Raw genomic sequence first — 25,062 nt, 5'->3', positions numbered from 1 at the left:
TGCAAAATTCCCTGTGAAATGTACATAAGTATTTTTTATTGCAGAGAGATTCACTGTCTTTGAAATCTTACAGATTTCTTTCTCCCCCCCCCTCCCCGCCCCCCACCCCTCCCTAGTCTTAATGACTTACAGGTTTTCCCAGACATCTCTGTGATTCTTCCATGTTTATATGTGGTGTGTCATTTTTAGATGTCTGTTGATAATTAGCTTGTAGAAATCGTAAGATAATTACACATTGCTGATCAAAAATGCTCGGCATGTAAGTTGCAATGATTTCCTCTAAAATCATCCGTACATTTGTACAAAATCAAAGTGGCTTTAAAAAAGAAAGAAATAGGTACAAATAAACTGACAGGATCAAATCAAACAAAAATGTCTGCGCATCCTGATAGTGAACTGGAAAAAAAACGTCATCATGTCATCTCGGATAGAGTTATAAAGCCTGTTTACATTAGTCATCTTCTCACACTTTATGTTGAGTTGTCTTACATATTCTTTTCGCCATCATTATAATCAGTTCCTCAATTATTGAAAAGGAGCAATTGGCTTTATTTTGTCAGAAGAACAAACGAGAGAAAGTCCTTAAGTTTGTGCTGTCTGTTGATGCTCCAGGCATCTCTCGCTCCATTCTCCATGGGCAACTGTTGCCTTTTTGAGTTTTTTGTACTTCACAACAGGTCTATAATGCCCTCCCCAATCTTCCAAATCGGGGGATACACACACCGACCGTTATGCATCCCGTCCCAACGTGTGGGGGCAGACTCATACGGTGGTGACTCTCATTACCACCTCCCGGTCGGCGGTGGCGCTGATCTGCGGGTCGTTGGACCGCAGCTGACTCAGGATGTGCAAGATGGTGTATCCGCAGTGGTGATTGAGAATAGTTCTTAACCTCCTGCTCTGCCGGCCGCCGCTGCTGCTGCCCAGCCCGTGGGGGTTGCTGCGGGAGCCGCGGCCCCCTGTCTTGCTGCTGGAGCTCAGCGGGTCCCCCAAGTCCTTCGATTTCTCATAATTCAGTACTTTCCACTGTTGATTGACAGCTTGCCATCGTTTGAAGATTCGGTAGACTGATGAGCCCTCGTGTATTATAAGGCCTGGTCAGGAGAAAGATGGATGGATGCAGGGATGTGGGGGGCGATTGGGAGAGGAGGAAATAGGATATTTTGATGAGGATGAGTGTGAGCTAAACTCATGAATCCATACAATTCTACATTAAATGCCATGTCTAAACAACTTGGGTCAATACATGCTGCAGTATTCACGATCGGTAACACACCGAGGAACTCTCATTAGCTTTAGATTAGAATAGTCACTTGGCAATATACACGGTGCTGATATCTGAGGCCATCTGTTCTCAGTGTTGCCTTGCACAGCCAATGCACCATTCCGCAGGAACGGTCTACCAGGTTTCACTCTAGGTACTCTGAAGCTTATTTTGGACTGCCGCTTGAAAAAACAAAAATCTCTCTTACTCTGCAAAACGTCTTAAAAAGTGTGTGGGTTCTCACCTCCTGCTGTTACAACCAGAATTCAACGTTTTGATATTGTTGAGTGTGATTTTATGTATCCCCGTCAGACTCGCCAACCAACAAATGTCCGCAAAAATGTAGACATCCTCCCAGCTTTTGCCCTTCCATAATGTAACATGTTTATTTTGGGGAAAGATATGCTTTGTGCAGATAACATCTTTGCAACCCATATTCTGACATTATTTCTCCTGTGCTTCATATTACATCTTCCGCCTGAGTGCATCTTATTACATCTTGGTATTATCTATTTCATGCAGCCTATGCCTGTGCTCTCCTCAATGTTTGTGTGTGGATTTTATGGCGTATTACCTTCTGCTGACTCATCAACTAAGGGAAGCAGATATTATATAAAATATGCCGCTCTCTTACCTATGCAGACGATATCCATGAAGCCGTACATGCCATAGCAAATCTGGAAGAGGAGGTCCTGGCGCTGCCACTTGGCAGAGGGACTGAGCGAGGACCAGATGAGCCAGGAGATGCTGGCGATGAGGAACAGGGAACCCAGAATGATGGCAGCGATCTGCACCTTCTCTATCACCGTCAGAGAGATGGCCTGCCACTGGAGGAGGAGACACACCACGAGCTCACGTTTGACCAACCCGAAGAGAGATTTGGGTCATTCATCCATAAACTGTGTGTAGACAAAGGGTGCCTATGGACACGCAGACCGAGGAGTTTCCTCCCGTCGACAGCTTTGGGAGCCATTCGTGGCCTCAGAACAGGAGGACAGAAGGCCGTGACGCAGAGGAGGTGGGGCGGGGGGAGGAGGGGGGGATGTGTCAGCACAATATGGCAAATGGTCTTCACACCACTGTGACTATACGCAAGATTTGTTCTCGCAAAGAGCGGAGCGTCCAATGGCAAATTCAGGGAAAAGCACCATTATGGAGTAAATGGATATTTACCGTTATCCTACATGCTCCGTCTTCGTGTCTTGGGTTTGCTTATCAAAATGACAAACTGCAAGATGGCCTACATATTGAAGACCATGTCATAACTGTGTCACATCAATTATGTTATAGGTTTCTGATTCATTGTCAAGGTATAAAAAATCCAGAACCCAGTTGTTTGGATATGACTAAGCTCAAATGTTATGCATGGTTGGAGGGAGGATCCTCTCATTAATTCACTTTTAGTTTCTTATTAATTATGATCCCCTATGAGTCTGCAGGGGCAGACCATTTGCCATCTGGTGTTATCCTGGAATCGTGTGTATTTGTGGAAGGCAGCTCTAGATGGTACCTGCAGTGGGTTCTTGGTACTGATAGCCAGGACCTGGTACTTGAAGTAGCAGAGCTCGCAGCTCCAGGAGCCCCTCTCTGAGATCCAGCGGATGAGACAGGGCTGGTGGGTGCAGCGCACTGAGCCGTCACAGCGACAGGGGCTCAGCAGCTCCCCCTGCAGGACAGATGAAGAACACACATCAATAACCATCCAATCAGAGCAAAGTCAACAGAGTTTCTTTTGTTATGGTTCAGTTTGGTTTTTATTACATTTTTCCCTGTTTAAAAAAAAAAAAAAGGTTTTACCCTGGTTATTTCATTATCAACCATGAAGTGTAATGGCTCTATTTAAGGGAGCTATAGTCAGAGCGGTGGCGGAAGAGGCTGTGGACGGACATTTTAGGCAGGCTGCTTAAGATGGCATTTAAAATCCATAGCCAAGAGTTTACGTGTTTGCTGAGAGGCTGACCAGCGTGTTGTTTGGTGCGTGTCCAGCGTCTGTCCTCCCAGAGCCACAGCAGCACCTGGAGGCTGCTGGCACTCAGCAATAAAAAAAAAAAAGAACGGCAAGATTCTGTCACCTGAACTCAGCGTCACATATCAACTCTATTGAGGAGCTAAATGTCTGACAGTACTTTAGAGAGTGTATCTCTGATAATCTCCAAAAAATCTCTTCTCCTCTTTCCTGTAATTACTGATTTTAATTGAGGAAAATAAAATCCACAGCACCGGCCACGTGCCTCACAACCAAATTGAAAGACTTGAAACGCCAAACAACGGGTTAAATCTTGAGTTACTAACTGTATTATTCATGAAAGTTGGTGAAATTAGTGTGAATCATTGGCAAATCATTGACTGGGCACAGCCTGATGATGCCAGAGTCTGGCGGCAAACGGCACTTGGTTAGCACTTGGTATCAGCAGTGGAGGAGCAGGTGAGACAGTAGGTGAAACGTTCAGCTCTAACGGTTCACGCAGGCTGCCATGGTGACCCTCAATCGATACGGAGCTCGTGACACACGAGCCCACTCGCTTAAAAAAAAGAATGCAAAAATTTTTATTGATAGACCTCAAACACTTTGTTTTGAACCTGGGGAAGGGGAGAAAGCGCTGTTCTGCAGAATGGATGGCGGGTTGCTTTTGAAAATAATGAATTCGCTGCAAGCACTGAAAGCTATATTCTAAAGTCAAAATGTAAGCAGGCCAAAATGTTTACAGCAATTACTGCGAAAACAAAATAATCCCTGGTGGTTAGCCTTTTAGAGCAGCTCGTAAAAATTCACAAGATCTAATGAAAATGAGTGAATCTATATGTTTATATGCTGATTTTCATTTAATCATTTGAACTACTGCGATCAATAAAATAAGGCATGGTATTTTTTCTTTTCTACACTTTTCTTTTCCCGTCGGCCTGCCTTTTACTGTAACCCTCATCAATTATAATACAATTTTATAAAATCTTTTCCAATCACATGGAACCTCATGAACTTTAAAATAACCATTGACATTGTAAAAATGACAATGAGTAGATCAGAAACATAAGGATCCAAATAAAAACAATATGTAGACAAAGACGTTTAAAATGTCAAGCTGCAGTAGTCGAATATGAATCCCGTGTGTGTGTGTGTGTGTGCCTGCGTGGCTGCCTGCCTGCGTGCGTGCGTGTGGTCATGATCCTCGGCTAGGAAATATCAAAATGACTTTTAAATGGTAACCTTTGATGATCTTTGAATATAAATTACATTCTAAAAGAAACATCCAATGTAGTTTTGCTTGATTTTCAAATAACTAACATTCAAGCCCATAAAGGAAAGCTTCTTTTGCTGTTTTTTCGTTTGACTTACAATTTTGGAATTTGGAGATTCGTTTATATGTATCAATGCGTTGAAATCATGGGACTAGGGGCAAACTCCTGTAGAATTGTTTTTTCTTTTAATCTAACCCCAACAAGGGTTCTATATGTAATGCGATGATATTTTGAAATATATGTCAATGTATTTTTAAATAGTCTCTTAAATCACCATCTTTCTTCTATGAGACCATTTATTTGGGCTTTGGGCATGAATTATGCAGAACTGTACTGAATTTAATGTCTTTGTATTTAATTCCTCTTAATTTGGAAGATCTTCTTATGTTACACTTGTCCCTATTAAGGTTTCCAGCTCGTCAATTCTGAATTGAGTTGAATTTGACTCAGTTCAAAGCACAAGTCATTAGAAATGGCAAACAGAGGAGCTTTTCCTCCGTCTCGATAACCCCCTTTGAGAGTGTAATTGTACACCCAAAAGTGACGCAATGAGGTAAACATGGAGGCTTAAAAGGTCAGATTTACACAAGGATGCTCTGCCCGTACCCAAATGAGTCCACTGTGGAGAGCGGACTCACTCAATAGCATGACCCCCCTTCTCTCTCTAACATTATTTCAAAAGGGCACACCTACTCCCAAATATCAAAGTTCCCTTTCACTACACATTCTGCAAAAAAACAACACACACTTCCCCCAGGTGGATAGCCTCAGCCCCATGTATTCACCGAGGAGCGTGAAGGTGCTAATTTAGTGGGTCACATCCATAGAGGAAAAAAAATGTTGGCCCTACTCAGCCCTAACCTTTAGATGAAATTAGGGCCTGGAAGTGGCCTCTTCAGCTTTAGGCCATGTTCCCTCACACCACTGGACCTTTGGGAAGCACAAGTGAATGAGGGTGCGGACGACTGCTTTCTTTAAAGAAAAATGTCTCCTACCTCCATTAATGCACATGCACATCTGTGTGTGTGTGTGTGTGTGTGTGTGTGTGTGTGTGTGTGTGCGTGTGGATGTAAAGCCTTATACACCTAGACTTCCCAGCAAGCCCTGGCCCAACTTTTGTGAATCTTGGCGGCGTTGAGCGGCACAGCTACTGTACCATGGCCTATACTGACAGCCCTGGCAGCCAGCTAATAGGGATTCATATTCTATTCAGCCCACAGAGCAAGGTGGTTATATCTGTAGATAATTTGCCCGCTGACAGCGACATGATCCCATCCCCTGCTGTGACCTGCTTCAATAATGTGGTAAAATAAAATGGCAACGTGGGGCCCACCCAACCCAATACCCACCCCAGCCCACCCTAACTGCACCACTGGGAATCCAAGTCAATCTGGCAAGTCTACTTTTCAGACGGACCCAAAGCGGTGTCGATTTCCAGAGCGACAAGCTCTTCATATCACTGTCATTCAGAGCGGCTGACTTGGTGGCACTTTTCTTGGGGATTTCCGCTCAGTGCTTTGTTTGTCAAGCTCTTTGTCTGTAGCTAAGAGGCGGCTACAGTAGGAGCCACATTGGATGATGAGTCACCTTGCCACGGAGCCTGGAGCAACAAAAAAAACAAAAACATCAACCTTTCTTGATTGGAAAATGTTGAGTGGACAAGGCAGCCATGGGAGGAGGGTCAATCCCTGTCTGGCCAAGTGTTGACAAAAAAAATCTCAAACTAAGATAGAGCACAAGTCCCTCCCGTGCGACTCCTCACTACGCCTTACAATGCAAACTCCGAGGCAGATTTCGTAAATTAGCACATGGGCTGCAATAAGAGTATTATCCTATCTTGAGGAGGCGACTAAGTGGTAAGATCCATCTGTGCTTCTTCAGGGTTTACAGTGTTTCTAATTATCCCCGGCTCTGGCTCTACCTGCTGAGTGAGGTGGCACAGGTTTCTGCACATCTGGTGAGGCTCACATTTGGCCACAGACCAGAGATAGCTGCACTTGGCTAATTGATGCTTAAAAAATTGGGGTGAAAAATACAGTAATCGGTCTGATGGCGTTCGCGTTGTATTACACGCATGTTATTGTCACAGTTGTGTTGTTTTTAATAGTTCAAGATCTAATCAGCAGTTGACCATACCGATCAGGCTGATTTAGTTCATTGCTAGGGTTAATTTACCTAGACACCGTGATTGTTAACTCATGCATATTCCTTCCTTCTCACTCTATTTGTCATCCTGCAGACCTAATTGGCTAACTTTCTTTGTTGCTATGCTGACCAGATTTCAGTTGTGTGGGAACTGCCTCCTCGCCACCAGTACCCATGAACAAAGCATTATTTATAGTAGATTATTAGACATTAGAATATTATTCACAAAGAGGAATGAGGCCAAATCCTGGGCTTCACCCAAACTCAATTTTCTGGCATTTTTAAAAGGGAGGCAGTGGTTTGGGACGAGGGGAGAGAGGAATGTGGGGCACGATGATGGAGCCCATATCTACCTGCTCGGGGCCTTGGAAGCAGATCCGACATTGGGGCGTGCGCATGCTGCTGGCCGTGCTGGCCAGGGACACAGCGTCCAGGCCCACTTGCAGCTTGGGGTCCTTCTCCTCAAAAGCCAGGCTGCGTGGCCGCGGATCGCTGCCGTAGTACTCCTCCTCATCATCCCGGGAATGGCAGTCGACAAAGGGGGGCCAGCCGCAGCCGCCCATCCCCAGACCTCGCATGTTGGCGGAGCGTCTCTCTACGTCTGTGCCGGACTGTCTCGAATCGGATCGCATGAAAACCAGGACTTTCAGTTCGTTAAAAAACATGCGTATTCGATACTTGAACATGGTTGGCTACATAAAGACAAACCTTCAGAATAAACTAAATTCCGTGTGAAAAAAAAGGGTTGGGGTTCTTTGTGACTGGGGATGCGATCCTTCCCCTTTTATTGTTATTATTATTGTTATTATTATTATTATTATTGTTATTGTTATTGTTATTATTATTATTATTACTGTTATTATGACACATCAGAGCTTTTTTTTTTTTTTCTTTCAATGGAACATATTTATACCGCTGCTGTTCTGTGGAAAGCCCAGAAATCGGGGATCTGGTCTTGGATGTTGTTGCCCCACTGATGGCATGTGTGTCTAAGCCAATGCGGATGAACGATTTTCCTTTCTAGCTGGCCCAGACAGTTTCAATATTCATTGCTCAAACAACTCGGCAAAAATGCTGTCTAGAGGTATCACCCCCCTCCGCCCCCCACTCACTCCCCCCACCAAAAAAACTCCCTTATATCTCAGATAATTAGATTCCTATTGTCCCATTTTCTTCACCGCCGATCTAAAAGACACATCATCAGACGCGAGCGGGCTTACAGTAAAAAAAAAAAATTAAAAAATTAAAATAAGGATAAAAATGAAAAATAAGACTACATTTTTTGCTACCCAAAGCAAAAGACCGAGAGAGAGTTGCCGAGTGGAGCGGCGAGCACCGCGGAGCTGCACGGGAATAGAAGACGCGATCTGGAAAACGGCATTTCCTCCACACAGTCATATTTGGGACCCCCGTCAAAAATCATAATCCAAAAAGACAGAATGGGGTGTTCACACGAGTGGGGTATTATTATTTTTTTTTGTTGTTTTGTTTTTGTTTTGTTGTCCCTCACTGGCGTCCCCTAGAACGTCAGATCGCGGTCAATTTCCCTCATCTCGCTGGCTTTGTGCGTCCCCCGGTCCGTCCGCGGATCCCTCTCGCTGCCCGGCGCGGCCACGTCGACATCCAAAACAAAATCCGTTTTCGTCTGCATTTTTTTTTTTTTTTTTTCTTTTCTTTCAGCCGCCCGGCTGAGTGCAGGGCAGGAAGAAGCGGCCGGAGCCCAGGATCCCCATCTTCACTCGATGTCCATCAGCATTTCATTGCAAGCGCCCCCCCCCCCCTCCCCTCCCCTTCACCACCACCCTCACGACCCCCCTCCACCCCCCCCCAAAAAAACAAAAAAAAACACACACACACACACACCGGTAATGCGCGGGCCGCACTAAAATGTCAGCGCGAGACGGAACAACTATAATAACAATTAAAAAAAAAAAAAAAATTAAAAAAAGGATCAATTGGTTCTAATAAGCGCGAGACGAACGCGCTCGCGGCCGTAGTGACATTGATTGTCGGAGCGTCAGAGCGATGGTGGTGGTGATGGTGGTGGTGGTGGTGGTGGTGGTGGCGCCGCTCGCTCGCTCGGCTCGCGTTCCTTTTCCTCTCCCTCCCTCCCTCCCCTCCCCTCCCCTCCCCTCCCCTCCCCCTTCCTCCTCCGCCTCCTCCTCCTCCTCGAAATGGTCGCGGTTTGCTTCGCGGATTGCAACCGCCGCGCCGCACGCAGCGCCGACTTCCGGAACGCTACTCAGCGCAGCGTGTCCGGGGGGGGGGGGGGGCGGGGGGGGACGGAGGAGGACAAGAAGCGACCGAGAAGGCGGCAGAAGAACCCCCCGCGACCGGCCGTTCTATCCGCTGCGCTCGTTTACTTCTGGTCACCTGTGACCTGGCGCCGGAGGTGGCGGTCCCGCGGGCGGGCAGGGAGGGAGGGAGGGAGGGAGGGAAGGAGGGAGGGAGGGAAGGAGGGAAGGAGGGAGGGAAGGAGGGAAGGAGGGAGGGAAGGAGGGAAGGAGGGAAGGAGGGATCCGCCTCGTTGTTGACGAGGCGCCGCTGTCCGAGGTGCTGATCTACCCACCGGTGACGCGACGCGTGCGTAGCGGCCACGTGCACTGGGCGTACCGCGAAATATAAACGGGCTCCGGTTGGCAACGGACGGTCTCTGGATTGCGCGTGCGTGCGTGCGTGTGTGTGTGTGTGTGTGTGTGTGTGTGTGTGTGTGGCGATCCTTTACCTGCAACTCTGCCATGGATCTATGTTTTCTTTTTGTTCGGGTTTACTGTAGTTGTGTTATGACGCCAAGTCAAGCTTATTTCTCAAGCCCCCCCCCCCCCCCCCCCCCCCCCCCCCCCCCCCCCACACACACACACACACACGCACACAGACAGAGGGGGGGACCCGCGCTGAGTTTCTCGACCCCTGTGCCGCGGCCCGCTCACTGGTGTGGTGCCGTGAAGAGGTCGCCGGGTGCGCTGGCCGTGCCGCGGACGCGTTTTTCGCACGCCTACTCGGACGTGCGTCGTGGAGACCGTGCGACGTGTCGCGTCGCAAGAGCAGAATCCGCAGGGCCGCCCAGCGCTGATTCCGCCGATTGGGGTCAGAGCGCCGGCCGGTGTGTCCAGCGTCCCGGGTTCCCAAACGCCGTCTCGTTCCGCGCTGCGTGGGCTGGGGTTTTTTATTGCGGTTGGCCACTGGCAGCGCGCTTCCACACTCGTGCGTCACATGCTTGTGACGTTCTGTGACGTTGTTCGTGGGGAGCCTGCGGGGAATTTCAGGCGTTACGGCGGCAGATAACAGTGGAAGTTAAACGAGATAAGAAATAACACTATGCAAACTAGTGAGACCGATATGTGCAGGTGGCAGTTAGTTTACAGTGAGCAAGTTACAGCAGCCTATTGCGGCATTAGTAATAAAAGTGGCATATAATAATAGTAGTGAAAAATTGGCACACGGTAATACAGTCATATATAAAAAGTGGCAGACATAAGAGAAATAGCAGCAGTCAAAAAATGTTATACAATGATAATAGCAGTCCATATTCAATAGTGCAACAGGATTCATATGGATAATAGTACTAATGATCCTAATATTACAGCTGTCCTATACTAACAACAGTCTTAACATTTAATATTAATATTTACGACAAGCTGCTATTAGATGTCCAGTGGTCAAAGTAATTGATTGTAAAAAAAAAAGTGTGGCATGGAGGTGTGGCTTCAAAAGGGGCCCCAAAGCAAGGGGACCCCTCTTCCAGGTCGGCCAGGCTGTAATGGATTCTGAGTGGACGCCATTATTACCGTTATATTACAAGTATCAGGTTATACTATATAATATGCTATGTTTGACTACACAGTATAAGAGTCTGTTGCGCTGATGCATGGCGACGCTGACAAACGCCTGCAGTGGAGATGCGGTCGGCAACGGGACCGGTCCAGGCTGGTTAGAGACTCCAAGCAGTCACCACAGATCTGTCCTCCACAGCACAACGGCATCTGGAAGAAGAGCAGTCCAGCCATAGATAGATAGATGGATAAGATAGATAGATAAGATAGGTAGATAGATAGATGGGTAGATGGACGGACAGATGGACAGCTAGATAGATAGATGATAGATAGATGATAGATAGAACGAAAGATAGATAGATGGATAGATAGAAAGATAGATAGATAGATAGATAGATAGATAGATAGATAGATAGACAGACAGACAGACAGACAGACAAATAAAAACAATCAAAAAATGGCACTAGACAGGAAACCTAATCATAACTTCCTAATTGCGAGAGACCAACCGATAAACAGCAACGGCGGGTCAGGGCAATGGTGTTGATGCCGTGTATCAGGGGGGGGAGAGACAAGGTAATTAGGAAAGCATCAGAGGCGCAGGTCCAGAGGTCACTCCAATCTGCAGTTTACAGAGATGCTTCCTTATTGGCTTCCCTCCCGACGGCCAGCCTCGCACTCAGCATTCTCCGCCATAGCAACACTTCCCACAAAATCCCCTGTCACATTGATCTGAATTGATTTTTCACACCCTGCCCCCAAACAGATATAGATCTTTTTTTGGCACGAGGCTTGATTTGGATGCAATGCCATAGCCAGACCGTCGTGCTGTTTCTCCCGTGTAGATGAAGGAGATGTGTACAGTAAAGTGCTCCCGATGTGTTTTTGCAGCGATTAGGACATGCTTGCCATTATGTTGGCCTAATTGTTCCGCCTCGTGCTTTTGGGTCAGAGACAATCCTGCGTACATCCTGTGTACAGTCGTTTCATATAGCTTGCTTTGACATGAACATAAGAAATGTGTATGTAAAATTTTGCTGATGAAAACACCCCGACCGGAGCAAAAATAAATAAATAAGGAATTGCTTGCCACAGGAGGTGGTAGTTGAGAAAAGACCATACATATTATTTACTACAGAATGGTAGCCTACATGTGGGTGGATTACTTATGATGCAATTTTATATGTGGGGGAGGTGTGATGGTAAATGTCAGTGATTAATCATTACAAAATGCAGTTTGCTGCACTGGTGTCTCTATTCAAATCTGCGAGGAGGAACATTCACCGCAGAAAATGTGCTTTACCAGGATCCTGGAACCCAGCACCACCAGACCCTCCCTCCCATACATCATCTACACGCATGGAATCTACACACAGCCAACTGAATATTGTGATATCAACCCTCACTGCTTCATAGCTACAATAAAGGCATTTCAGAAAGAGTTTAGAGCCAAGGATGCGAGTTGAAGTGATCTTTCCCTCAACTGGAATGTGTCCACTTGGCACAATTTCCACTCTCAGCCAACCTCCTTAAGAGGTTTGGAAGGAGTCAGCCCGCAACGGGAGCGGGGGCCTGGAGACCTGATAATGCCCCAGCTCCTGACGACCTTTGCCCCCCGGTTACAAAAGGGAAAAGCGTGTGACGACAAGGTGACGTATTTGTCAGGGGGCTGGATAATTTTATTCGATCACATTTAGAACAGTCCATCGCTTTTCTATTGACCTCGGCTCCACAGAACCGTTAATTATCTCCACTCCCGTAGAGCTACCTCTGGTAAAGCGTGACTTCCACGTTTTGGAGGAAAACCGCTTGAATGTTTCGCATTAGCATAGGCCGACTACCCGTGTCGTTCTTCCGTCTTTAAGAGGAATAACAATGCCCATCGCCGCTCTGCTTCATTATTGATAAGCCGCATCGACCCGTTTGCCTCGCCTCACCGATGGAAATGATTTCTCGTCGTGTTTGTCTTGGCCGTGCTGAGAGAAGGAGCGAGATCGAGAGCCATTAGGAGCACACCGCTTTCGCTCCACCCGTCTGATCCCTTCAATCCGAGCGGCCCGTGTGGTATGGTGGATCACACCGTGCGTTGCAGAAGTTTGCCTCGGTTAACTAAGAACCAAAAAGTGGTTTTGTCCCAATTTTTTGAAAAATTGCATGTATGAATTATTTGGTCACCATCTGCTTTCATTGGGAACAACATATCCAAACGGAGCTCGATCTGTTGCTGTTCAACATGAGGCGTAGATAGTCTACACTTAACATAAAGGTGCAGTGTGTAGAATTTACAGAACAGACTTGTCAGAATTAGAATATAATATTCACAAGTATGTTTTAATGTTTAATGTTTTATGTTGTGATTTCTTTACCTTAGAATGAGCCGTTTTTAACCACATGGGCGCGGGTACGCTTCACGGAGGCCGCCGTGTTGCACCGCCATGTTTCTTCTACAGTAGCCCACAATGGACAAATCAAACACTGGTGCTAGAAAGGGCCTTTCGCGTTATTCGCAATTTTCGCGACCACCGTCTCTTCCACAGAGGCGGCCATGTCGCACCGCCAGGGGAGGGGTATTCAGTTGGTTGCGATCTGTAATCTCACCGCTTGGTGTGACTTAATTCTACACACTGCACCTTTAACTTTATGTACAGGACACACACATTTAACTCACTTTCCATAGCAGCGTGATATACAAGACCAAATATTTTATCATCCTGCTTTCTTGCTTTCGCAGGGCTCGCATGCTATATCTGTCAGAGGACAGATGGCCATCCCTGTTGGTGTGATTCTCCTCAGCCACTCCAAGTTAATACACCGGGCATATGGACATGTATCACAGGGTGGGGGACTGGCACGGATCCCTCAGGAGAACACGCTGACAGGATAGGGGACGCGTGCAATTCGTCCCAATCGCTGTCCTCAGCCACCGGAAGCTCTCAGGACCCAACGTCCTCAGCGGGCGTATTTCACTTACATAAAACCTTCCCACACCTCTGGGAAATGGACCTGCGTGTGCACCCTGCCACAAAGTAAGGCACAGCAGGGACTGTGCCATAGGTGGAGCCCGACATTAAAAAAAATGCATACATATTTTTTTCTCCCATGGCGGAGGGCCCTTTCGCGTTCGGGCCCCTGGGCACACGCCCAGATTGCCCATATGGTAGATCCGGACTTGATTGGGTCACACCTTCCGTAGAGGGACAAAAATGGCGGCGAAGGCCCGCCATGGGCCATTCAACCAAGGACAAGGGATACACTTAAATCCCATATCGCCCCCCCCCCCCCCCCCCCCCGCATTTTCCCTCTTGGGATTTATAAAGTGTTATGTTAGTAATGTGTTATCTCATCTATTTTAGGACCCAATTTGACAAAGGTAACCGGATAATTATGTGTCCTCACTATTCCCTGATCAGAGTATATGTGAGCCATCCTTCTGCTCTCTGCTTTCCATCCCTCTGTTACTGGCCCTGTCCCAACAGAGGGGATTAATGGCCTTATGAATGCATGTCATGGGGTATCAAATCCGACTGCTTGAGCCAATTAATTTTGCAGCTGCTGTGTTGATGCAATCCACCTTCAATTAAATATTTAAAGCTGAAGAAACCGATTGTGAGCAGAAACACATCGCTGAGCAGTAATACTTGTTTTTGTTTTTTTACACATCAGTGGCTGCAAACGAGTTCAATAAACCCACTGAATGGGAAGCTGTGTGAACGAACGGCTCCACTGACAATACAGGGTTTTACCACCATCTTGTGGTCGTGAACATGACTGCTTGTGGCACCTACACCCACAGCCCATCGCTGGTTCCAACACCACACTTAATCATATCAGCCTGTCACAAACCGTTACATTCATACACGCCTGCAAAGGACACTTATTTCTACACAGAGACAAGTTCACCACGAACATACAGCTATAAAGAACGATTCCCAAACTCATTCATTTGAGATTTATTTTATTTGGAAAATTAAGTCTCAAAAATCTAAGAGGGGAAGGAAAAAAAATGGAATGACAAGTGCACACAAATTAAAAGCATGGTGTAACTTACAGTATGGCATAACAATAACAGTTAAACATGTTAAAAGGCTATTTTTTTACACCAGCGATAAGTCCAAGCCAGCAGCAGAAAATCCATATCAGCATGATCAATCGATTCAAGTAAGACGTGTAGTGTAACTATGAGTAAATGCTCCTCCGTCTGATAATCAAATGCTTGAGAGATGCACAAAGGGAGCAATGAACTCTCAAGGGGAAACGGTCACTGTCAAATATTTCCTAAATCAGATAAATAGCAAGTCTTAACAAAATTAAAACTTTTTTTTTTTTTCCCCAGACCTAATGTACATTATCAGCACTTAAATAGATTCCGAAAAATACATAAAACATTTTTTTTTTCTTTACAAAATGTATTTAACACTGTTGGAAAAATAATGGCAATAGAGAACATAAATTCGCGACAAAAAAAAGACAAAAAGATTAAGATTTCCACAATAATGAAAACCACAATACAGCCAATGTGCTCAACTGAACCGAACTGTGACAATTCACCCCCCCCCCCAAAGAGGCAAATTGTATTTGCAAAATTACGCATGTATCTATAATCCATACTACTGATCAAATCTACACATTTCTTTCTTTTCTTCCAGTTTCAGGTACCTACCTAGTATTCAATTTTTATTTATTTTATTATTTTTTAAACTAGTGGACTGTACACTTACCAACTGTGAGGAACAAAAGGAACACAATAAATAGGGATGGATCTTTCCAACCACAATTAGGAGGGGGAGGGGGGTGTACGGGGCTAAACCACCGGGCATGGATCATGTAGAACTCAAGAAAGAAAAAAAAAAAAAAAAAGAAGAAACTATGTACAACATGAAAGCTGCAGTCCATTGGCTTCCTGATATCTGTGGGTATTAAAGTTAACTGGCTCAGTTACAGACGTTCATAAATATTTGAACCCGGTTATTGACTAATGACGTTAGAAACACGTATTTCCTACGATCCTCAAATCCCAGCATTTACAGCAAAAATTAAACAAAAAAGGAAAAACAAAAACAAATCACACATACACTTTTATAAATTAATTCATACAATTGCATCCCTTCCCACTCTACCTCAGCCAACTTTCAAACAAATGTCTCATTGCATTTGATATTTTTTTGGGGTGGTGGCGTGGGGTGGGGTGTGTGTGTGTGTGTGTGTGTGTGGGGGGGGGGGGTACATAGTTGTACACATCACTGCAAGCACTGACCCATGGAAAATTTGTCGCACATCAGAGACCGAAGGGGTTACCCGGGGGAAGGTGCATCTCCAGGTGAGTTTTCGGGGGGCGTCGGAAAATCGTGGCGAGGGCAAACGAGCCGAAGAGCAGTGTCTTGATCGTTTTTTTGCGAAAGCCGGGCGCGGGGGACGGGGAGCAGTTGATCGGGCGCCTGGCCCTCAAATCAAGGTTGCTTTGTGACTCCCAAAAAGCCAAAGGCTTCCCGGTGCCAGGCGGCATCCTTTCATTCCTAAGTACCCAGAGCCCGCCACTCCACCACCCCCACCCCGGGCCAAGGATTCGGTAGGATCTCGACGCCAGGGAACGTGGCACGAAAAAACGAGGGGTTTACCGCAAACCTAAAAAATGGAAATCTCAGTGCTCGGTGTCGTGTGCAGCCGTCCGCTCTTCTATGTGATTGTGGTTGATGATGCTCTCTCTCCCATATGCCTGAGTGTTTGCCTATAGATATGCACGATTCTATGTGTACCAGTGTGTCTACGACTGCATCTGTGGTGTCGCGTTGCGTACAGGGGCCAGACTATAGGAAAGCACTGGGATTCGCTCGGGGATCCTTCTGGTTCCTGTAACGCGCGGCCAGCCACACCCCCAGGATCTGCGGGGGAAAGGTGAGACGAGGAGCATCATTACCGGAACGCGGGCAACTACTATGCACTGCTAACAAAGGAAAATAAATACATTTATCACTGGCCACAATTTGAACCCGTTTGGGCAAAGATGACAGAAAGCCCCCCCCCCAAAAAAAAGTAGCGCGCTGTCTGCGCACATACATCCAAGAGGTTGAACACATCCATCAAGCTGTCAGTCTAGTTAGTGTGCACCCTCAAAATTCATCCGCGCCGCCGCTTCCCTCTCTCGGCAGACGATGCTAAGCTGACAGGATGATTGATTGGTCGGCGAATGAACAGTAACACTGGTGGCAGTTTGTTGGCCAAAAACTCACCTCTGTGAAGCTGAAGAAGAGTCCAACCCCCCCGAGGATCTTGAGCGCCTCTGTGGCATGATGTAGCATCTTATCCCCACAGGTGAAGCAAAAGTGGTCTTGTGTGCAGGGCTAAAGCGAAATGCACCAAAAAAATAAATAAATAAAAGGAACAAAGTCGCCTTTGAGATCTCAGAGATGCTTTGAGTCGACGGCCCATCCGGTGAGCCAGTATTAGCAACTGGAATCTATTTTGAGGAGGAACTGAGAACGGCCTAATTTTAGTGGGGTTAGTTAAAAAAAAGGAAAAAAGGAGCAGCTCAGCTGAGTTTAGTCAGCGCAACACTTGCATGGAAGTAAGAAAAGCACGGTGAAAATGTTATCTGCAATTACATTGAGGTTTTTGTTATAAATGCATTGCAGAAACAACCTGCGCCGTAATAGAGGAGTGCTATTTCATTACAAAACATTTATATTTTAATCGAGCTCGCGAGCATCCAACGATTTTTTTTTCTTCTTTTCTACAATTTTGCTACACAAGCATCCCCTCACCCAACAGCAATGGGATGCTTTTTTCCCCCACAATTGGCTTAATTCATGTCTTAGCTTACGGCGTGGCAGTTGGACATGTCACGATCAAATTGCTGCCGGCTCGCTGTGGTGTTGAGCAGCCCGCAGCAGTCTAGCTGGGACTCCAGGTCTGCCTTGATCTTGCTGTTCAACATCCCCCAGGTTGAGTTCAGCAGCGTCTCCTGGGAGAGAAAACACAGTGAGAGGAGAGCCAGGCAGAGTGTGTTGTTGTTGTTTTTTTGTCCCCTTCACGAATCACCATCAGGTTGTGATTTAAAGCTGGAAAGAGCTGATTACCGATGACAGTTTTGTTGTGTAGCTTTATAGCCTTTAACGGGAGATGTCGCACATGTCTAAATGATGTGTCTGCCAGCCAGGTGATTTAACTCTCTCTTGCCGAAAGTGGCAGCGCCGTGGCTTCTAGTGTTGTATGGCAACTTTTTAAAAGGATGATCAATAGATTTACTTTTAATTCGGATCAATCCACAGACAAAGAGATGGCACTGCAACTGGCAACCCGCACAAAGACATTTTATTTAGCAATTAAACTTCATTGTGTTGTACATAATAATTAAGGATAAAATACATGATGTTGGATTACCTATATCGAGGTACCATAACATACTGTATATAGAACATCATGTACTTTATTAAATCAAACAGAAAAGGACGAGACTGAAAGAAACCAACCCCTGGAGGTCCTCACCTGCTGCCCACGGTTCATCGCCAAGCAGGAGCAGGAAACTCCAAATTGGAAGAGAAAGACGATGAACAGAATGACCATGTACTGTGAGTGACGAGTCAAAGAAACAACCCCCAGGAAACTGCTATAGCTGCTTCGGCAAAATATAATCTTTTCGGTATGGATCGGGACCAGGAGCGACACAGTCAAACCTTCACACAGTTGCAGCCACTGTAGTGAAGGTATCCTTCAAATACCTAGAATGAAAGCAAATAATACAACCTGGAACAATGCCAAAGACGTCAATGAATGCATCGAAACCACTACTAACTCAGCTTCTTAGACTTGGGAGTCCCAAACTTAAACTATTAGCTAATGCAAAGTAGAGATTATTCATGAAGAAAAGTTCAGTCTCACTACCACTTTGTAATCTGAAACATCGTCTTTTGGGATCAGATTTTTGCATTCGGTTGTTCTCTGAAGCCGATGCTAAAATGGAGAATTGTGTATGTAATATATTACAAGTGAAAACAATGTGCTTCTTTGATACTCTTTTTGAAACCATGGCAGACACCAAAGCGGAAAGCAGTGCTAATTGTGTTTAACTCAGGTATGATTCCATTTACATTTCTACCAGTAAACACTGTGTGTCAGTGTACATTTGGACACGTTCTAAATCGGGTTAGTGAACAAACACAGCTCTGTATTTTAGTAATGATATTAGATATCACCATCTGTGTCGGTATTGGAACAGTTGACGCCACGTTCCACCAGCGTGCTACAGCGTTTCTGTAGCACGCAGAGGAAGCAGAAGCAGAAGGATACGAAGAACAGTATGACTTGGTGGTGGTGAATGGCCCCCACCAGGCCCACGATGGCGATGAGCAGCAGGAAGACGCCCACGGCGATCACCCCTCCGATGATGTGGATACTGGACACCAGGCCGAAACCTTTGCCCCATGCCGCCACTCCAATCAGCAGAAGCCCCACTAGCTGCACAGGCAAATAGAGTAAATAGCTAGTTACTGAGTGCAAGTGAGATAAGGTGGCACACGGGAGAGCAAAGTAGGAACTTTGTCATGGTGGTGGTGGAGGCATCTTGCTACACTTCACTAGTAATCACCGCCGGGTTTCTTATGAGATAGCCTGCAATCTTGTCGTTAGATCAAGTACAGTAATTACCTCACAGATAGGACGAGCCCAAAGATTCGATTTTAAATACGGCAAACAGCCACAGACATGAAAAGACATAAAAACTGTTAATGCTGTTAAACTGTTTAGCTCTTTAGGACTGCAGCCGGTCCCGGTCAAGCATTAAATGTGAACACATACTTCAATGGCGCACGGATTTGCCGAATGTCAAAGTAACATCCCCCCGTTAAGAAAAGTGGTACATTCCATGAATGTGTGGAGAAGTGCAGAACATTTAAGACATGCGTGTCTAATCAGATCACGGTTATAGACAAGCAACGCACTATATTCCTTCCTTAACAGCTCTGGGTATGAGAAAACAGCATTGTATGCATAAACCAACAACGATACCAAGAGAGAATGCAGGCCCAGCAGGGCACTTTTTAACTCCACCTATACTATTTTTTAATCAATTGTGATCAGGATGTGCAGTGAAAGGTACAGCCGTATTTTATGCTCTATTGTTGGCACTGGATACTATCCCTCTAAATACCTTGAGTGTAATTTAAGAGAGAGTACTGATATACTTTAATTTTACTTATGTGGAAATGTCAACGTGCTTTCACTTTCACTAGTGATTTTGTGTCAGGGTATTTATTCTTATACGTAACTAAACGGTCGGAAATGACAGCGACTCTCACAAACAAATCTCATTATTGGAAACAATAGATGGTCATGTCCGCAAGCATTGCAAGGTCCTCACTCATACGAGGAGCCGATTACGACATCCGCAACATTAAAGAGCAGCACTATGGGGATTGTTAATGTCAAAAACATATATATGTATATATCTTAGACGAGTGGACTTGTCACGATCAAGGCCAGATAGCGGGGACTCGATCACAACACGTCATGGCGAGAGCTAGCGTTCGTTGGTAGCCTGTAGCATGTGCTAACACGGAGAAACTAGTTGGACAACGTACTCCGCACAATACCAGCGCCCCGTCGGCGATTCAACACACGAAGCTCGTGAAGAAAAACAATGCGAGAATAATGAATATGTTCTCGATGAAGACCCCTGCGCTGTTAGTCGAGCCGGCGTTACTTCATGACGGTGCTAGCTTATAGCTAAGGTGGCTAAAAGTTAGCATGAAGATGGTGATCCATCTTGTAATACTCACCATATACACCACGTTCAGGGAACAAAGCGCATTTTTAGAGCAAGTGAATCCGCCGCAGACCATGTTGGGAAAAACTCCGGCGTCCGAACCAAGGAAGATAGATTGAGCACCAGCGAGTGTCCGTGCGGGTTTCTTCCTGGGGAGCGCTCGAACAAGCAGTCAGCAACAGTGGACGGAGAGGGCGTGGCCGATGACGTCAGACCGTAAGACCTGCCGTGACGTCAGCAGGCCGTTGCTCTTTTCCGGCTGCTGACTAATAATAATAAATCAAGTTCAAGTTCAAGTTCAAGAGATTATTTGTCACATACATATACATACGTTCATACATATATGCAGTGAAATGTCATGACACCCGGTGATTACGCACAATAAGCTCTTTAAATACTAATCAATGTAGTTAGGACGTGTTTAAGACCAAATGTGGGAAGCAGCCACAACACAAGTCTGCTTATTGCACTATACAGTACAATACCAGGTCACTTATACAGCGATTATATAATATTACAGAATTAAGATCATACAATATTACCTGAATTTCCCCCACGAGGATTAATAAAGTGTTAGTGTCTTGATGCACTATTGAACTTATGTCCTGTTATGTAGGAAATACTGTGAGATTCAGAGTGATGGATAACCAAAATGTACTCAGTGGATGTATTCCCAGATATTATTAGCCCGTGGGGCTGGATCCCCTATTGTTATTGATCGGGAAAAATTCTCTGAATTTTGAAATCTAACACTATTTGAAACAGAAGAACGGCAGAAGCTCCAAACAAGGTTACGTCTCGTTTGAACCCGTATGTCACAAACATCTCGTGGTTTAACTTTCATCCAAATCGACCCACACACGGAGCGGAAATTAGTGAAAAACCGACCGAATTTGACCGAAATCACAGACTAATGCATTCAACACCAAAGTATGTCCAACCCGGCTATAAGTATATAGAACACAACAACGACATGAGACTTGTGACCACTAAAATTACCGGGACCGATCATAATTCTTAAAACACCGTTCTTCAAGGATATTTAAAACGAACGCCAGAAGAGAAACACGCAGACGTCAATCCGGGTGGATGTCAATCCGTGCAGATGTCAGTCCACAATGTTTGTAACTTTTGTAACTTGTGATGCATTTCACAGAAGCCGAAAAACTGTAACACCTGTGCCTAAAATGAAGAAATCACATCCAGTGTATTGCATTCCGTTTGTATTCCATTGTATATTTATTATTAGAATTATTATTATAAAGAAATTTACTTTAAATGCATTATGGAGCAAGGATCATGTTTATGTTTATGATACTACCACTGAATCAAACATATATGAGTCATTGTTTATGGTTGCATCTATTAACAGTCTGTCTTTCACATTTTGTGTGGGTGGGTGGTACACAGAAACCTAATCTACTGATTTATGTTTCCAGGACTCAGTTGGACTTATTTGGTGTTTCTTCATCAAAATGAAGGTTGAATTAGGATGTTTTTTTGGGAGTATGACTCATGTATGATGCATTCTAAAGCATAAACCGTAAGTGAAACATAAGATAACCATCAAAGATGGTCTGAGGCTTAAATTTTCCACTTTGGTAATTAATCTTGCATCATGCTCTATCATTTTTTTAAAGAAAACCAAATAAATGTTGATGTGTCTCAGAGGGTTGTGTTTGCTCATCTTCGCTCAAATTATTTGCATTTTTTAAATAAAATTAAATATAAAACAATGGGTCCAAAACGGATGCCGTTGTGGTTACTGAAGTTCTTTAAACGACTTCTCACCGGAGCAGCCCGAGCAGAATATGTTTTTTTCTCTTTTTCAAATAAGGAAGTGAGCTTGGTTTTAAACATACACGGGAAACCGTGGTAGTTGCAGCGAGGTGATTTTTGTGGTCTGGAGGGTGCCGAGGCGACAGTTGTCTCTCACGCTGAGGGTTGTGTTCCTTTTTTTCTAACGGCGGCCCAGGAGTTTTTAAATGGGCTGAAGCAGGCGACCGCCGCACGCCACGACGGGCCGCTGTGTCAGGATGAATAGCAGCGGCAAGTCGCTCAAGTCCACTGCGATAAAAGCAGAGGTCCGACGGCACGAGAGCGTCCAGAGCTCCATCAACAGACTGTTGAAGCAGTTTGAGAGGGTTGCGGATCCACAACTGCGCTCCGGCCTAAAAGTTTACCTCCACAGCATTCGAGGTAAGCATCCATTTCACTAGCGGTCGCATTTTGTTTTGAAACATAAAAGTAATAATAAAAATAATAATAATAAAAAAAAAAAACACGATTGTGTTGTGTTGATGAATTGAATATTGATAAGATAGAACAAGGGAAACAGGGCTGTACGGATCCACTTTTGGGACACTGACATTGGTTTGGGCTTTTACTGTAAAACCCTTTTCTCTTTTCTTTTGCCTCTCGTTCGAATTTTGAGACAATGCGGTCTCTGTTTTCACGTGGAGCCTCATCGTTCTGTTTGTACCCAACGTTAGTAACGGATGCTTCAGAAATGCAAACATGATATGATCTTCCTCGTGCGCTTCCTGTTTCCTCCCATTGCACTGAGCAGCATTTTGGCCGTCAGACATTTTCTTTCTCATTTTATTGGGGTCGTAAAAGACATCTCTTGGCGCTTGGTGCGCCGCGCTATGCGTTCATCATTTGGCCTCAGAGCACACACACACAACCGATTGCAGCATCCCTGAGCAGCCATCGCCACGGCAACATTATGGAACCTGCTGCGTTGGCCTATTTCCTGTCTGCCAATCTGCAATTGCCCTCAAAGCCACTTCCTTCCAGACAAACGGGGCCTGAACATGCAAATGTCCCTACATAATTTCCTCCAAACGCTCATTCTTTACCAGCCACCCCACCATATTCTTAAAAACTCGTACTTACTTTACATTTTTCGCAAAGACTTTGTCTTTCTCCCAATATCTGCTGCTTATTGTACGTTAGCAGTGAAACAGTATCAAACCGAAACAGGGAAATAATTGGTTGACCTTTTATTTCAATAATTTATTCATTAGTCATTTTGAACTCAACACGCTGTTGGCCTTAAAACTGAAGGTCATTTAAACCCCTAATGGGTTGTGGGAATTCTGTGAAGCCAGATCTCATAAAAGCTTGGAGGTCGTTTTAGGATCTGCCAGGCCTCTGCCATGTTTGCAAGAGGAAGCTCAATGCTTAAAAAACATTCATTTGGATGTTTTTTTCATTTCCATAATTAGGTTGGAGTGCAACCGCTAGGGCCAGGATCAAAGCCGCAATTGTCTCCGCGGGCCCCGAACTCTGTTAGCGATGAGTTCACAGGCGCGAGACAGTGGACCGGCACTCTTCTGGATTTAATAATCGCGGCGCGATGTGGTCGGCTGAGTGAGCGTCGGCGAGAGAAAAAAGAAGGTGGAAGGGAAGGGAAAGACGAGGGGGAATGTGGGGTGCGGCGCTCCAGGGAGCAAAATAAAGACATTTAAATGGGAATCTGACTCATAGCGCCAGGCCTTGCTCATTGCAGCGTGGTAAGAAAAGCAGGAGACGGATGGAGAAAGAGAGAGAAAGAGGAGAGGTGGCGAGGAGGGAGAGAGATGGATGCAGAAATGAAAAATCACCCAGCATGACCAGTGCCCTTGGCCAGGGTCCATCTGACAGCATCCGCCTGCCAGTGTCAGTGTGTGTGGGTGCACCTGCGTGGACCAGTCTGCCTGTCACACCACCGAGAGAGGGAGAGAGAGAGAGAGAGAGAGAGAGAGAGAGAGAGAAGGGAATAGAAAGGAGGATGTCTCCAAAAATCCACGATTTCTCCACAGGTCGTGTGTATGAATCGTAGCGATTCCATTCACCGTGCAGCACAATAAACCTGTCAAGCCTTGCGCCCAACCTTGCACACATCCTTTTCAGACAGAGTGGGTTGTTTTTGTTTTACCACCGATGATGTGATTTCCCGACGTTTTTTGGATTTCCGCTCGTCTCCTTTCTTTCGGGCGCTTCATCGCCGACCCCTCGCCTGTGACGGAGGTCGTGATTGCGGTCGCTCCGCGTTCTGTGCGTTTTTTCCCCCCTTAACCCCGCGGCGGTTGTCAGGGGGTGTTTTGTATTCAGCGCGAGTGGTCAGCGCCTGTGGAAGGGAAAAGGGGGTGGAGGTGGGAGCTCAGATCATGTGTTCGCAGGAGACTAAGCGAGGTCCATTGTGGGGAGAAAGCGACCTACATGTACCGTACCGCAAGTTGTTGTTTTTTCCCCCCCGTCAGATCGTAATTAACCCCGAAATTGCACCCAGTGTTGCTTGAAGGAAACACGATGTTACAGCAGCTGGTATAGCTGATTTGGTTTGTTGCGACGTAGAAACCGAGGCTACGGTACAGGCGTAGAAAGTATGCAAGATGCACAAAAAATGTTTATAGTATTTAAAAATACATATAGTGCATGATACTGTGTATAGCTTAAGAGAAGAAGAAGAAGATGATGAGTGTGTGTGTGTGTGTGTGTGTGGGGGGGGGTTATCAACGTTGTTGTTTTTCTGCGTTGTATGGTTCTATTGATGTCCAATATTCTCACACTCTCCTCCTAATGCTCGGTTTGTGGCGTGAGCCCGGAGCTTAGCCATTCCCGCTAATGAACATCCGCTGCAGTCGGCCATAGGCTGCGGATCAATACATTCGCAGGAAACCCTACCCCACCCCGAAATCACCCCCCCCACGTTGACGAATGCAACACACACCAAACATAAACACCTTTTTTTTTTTTATACGGTGAGTCAGGCCAGGGATTGACACAGAGCGACTTCAGCGGTGGGAGGAGGAAGGGGAGATGATTGTGCCACCGGAGCCAGGAAGATTGTAACACCTTAGCAACAAACAAGCCAAGCCTCTCGCAGAGGAGGAGCCACA

The 25,062-nt window shown here is 45.7% G+C and overlaps 2 protein-coding genes across 2 annotated transcripts; both read right to left on the bottom strand.

Moving 5' to 3' along the window:
- Positions 1 to 762: 762 nt before the first annotated feature.
- On the bottom strand, positions 763 to 7,332 carry marchf9 (membrane-associated ring finger (C3HC4) 9; the record flags this gene model as incomplete). The annotated part of the gene is made up of 4 exons (XM_080014873.1): positions 763 to 1,094; positions 1,899 to 2,091; positions 2,775 to 2,930; positions 7,000 to 7,332. The coding sequence occupies 4 exons, from the start codon at positions 7,330 to 7,332 to the stop codon at positions 763 to 765; spliced, it is 1,014 nt and encodes a 337-aa protein (XP_079870999.1).
- A 7,045-nt stretch (positions 7,333 to 14,377) lies between these two features.
- On the bottom strand, positions 14,378 to 20,320 carry tspan31 (tetraspanin 31). The gene is made up of 6 exons (XM_080014559.1): positions 20,190 to 20,320; positions 18,703 to 18,870; positions 17,902 to 17,982; positions 17,237 to 17,377; positions 16,647 to 16,757; positions 14,378 to 16,298 (listed from the first exon to the last, which is right to left on the bottom strand). Exons 1-6 carry the CDS (start codon positions 20,250 to 20,252, stop codon positions 16,224 to 16,226), a joined length of 639 nt encoding a protein of 212 aa, XP_079870685.1. The 5' UTR covers positions 20,253 to 20,320; the 3' UTR covers positions 14,378 to 16,223.
- Positions 20,321 to 25,062: the final 4,742 nt, after the last annotated feature.

This window comes from Zeus faber, assembly GCF_960531495.2.
Source record: "Zeus faber genome assembly, chromosome: 15".
NCBI lineage: Eukaryota > Metazoa > Chordata > Actinopteri > Zeiformes > Zeidae > Zeus > Zeus faber.
This window is presented reverse-complemented; position numbering and strand designations above follow the sequence as displayed.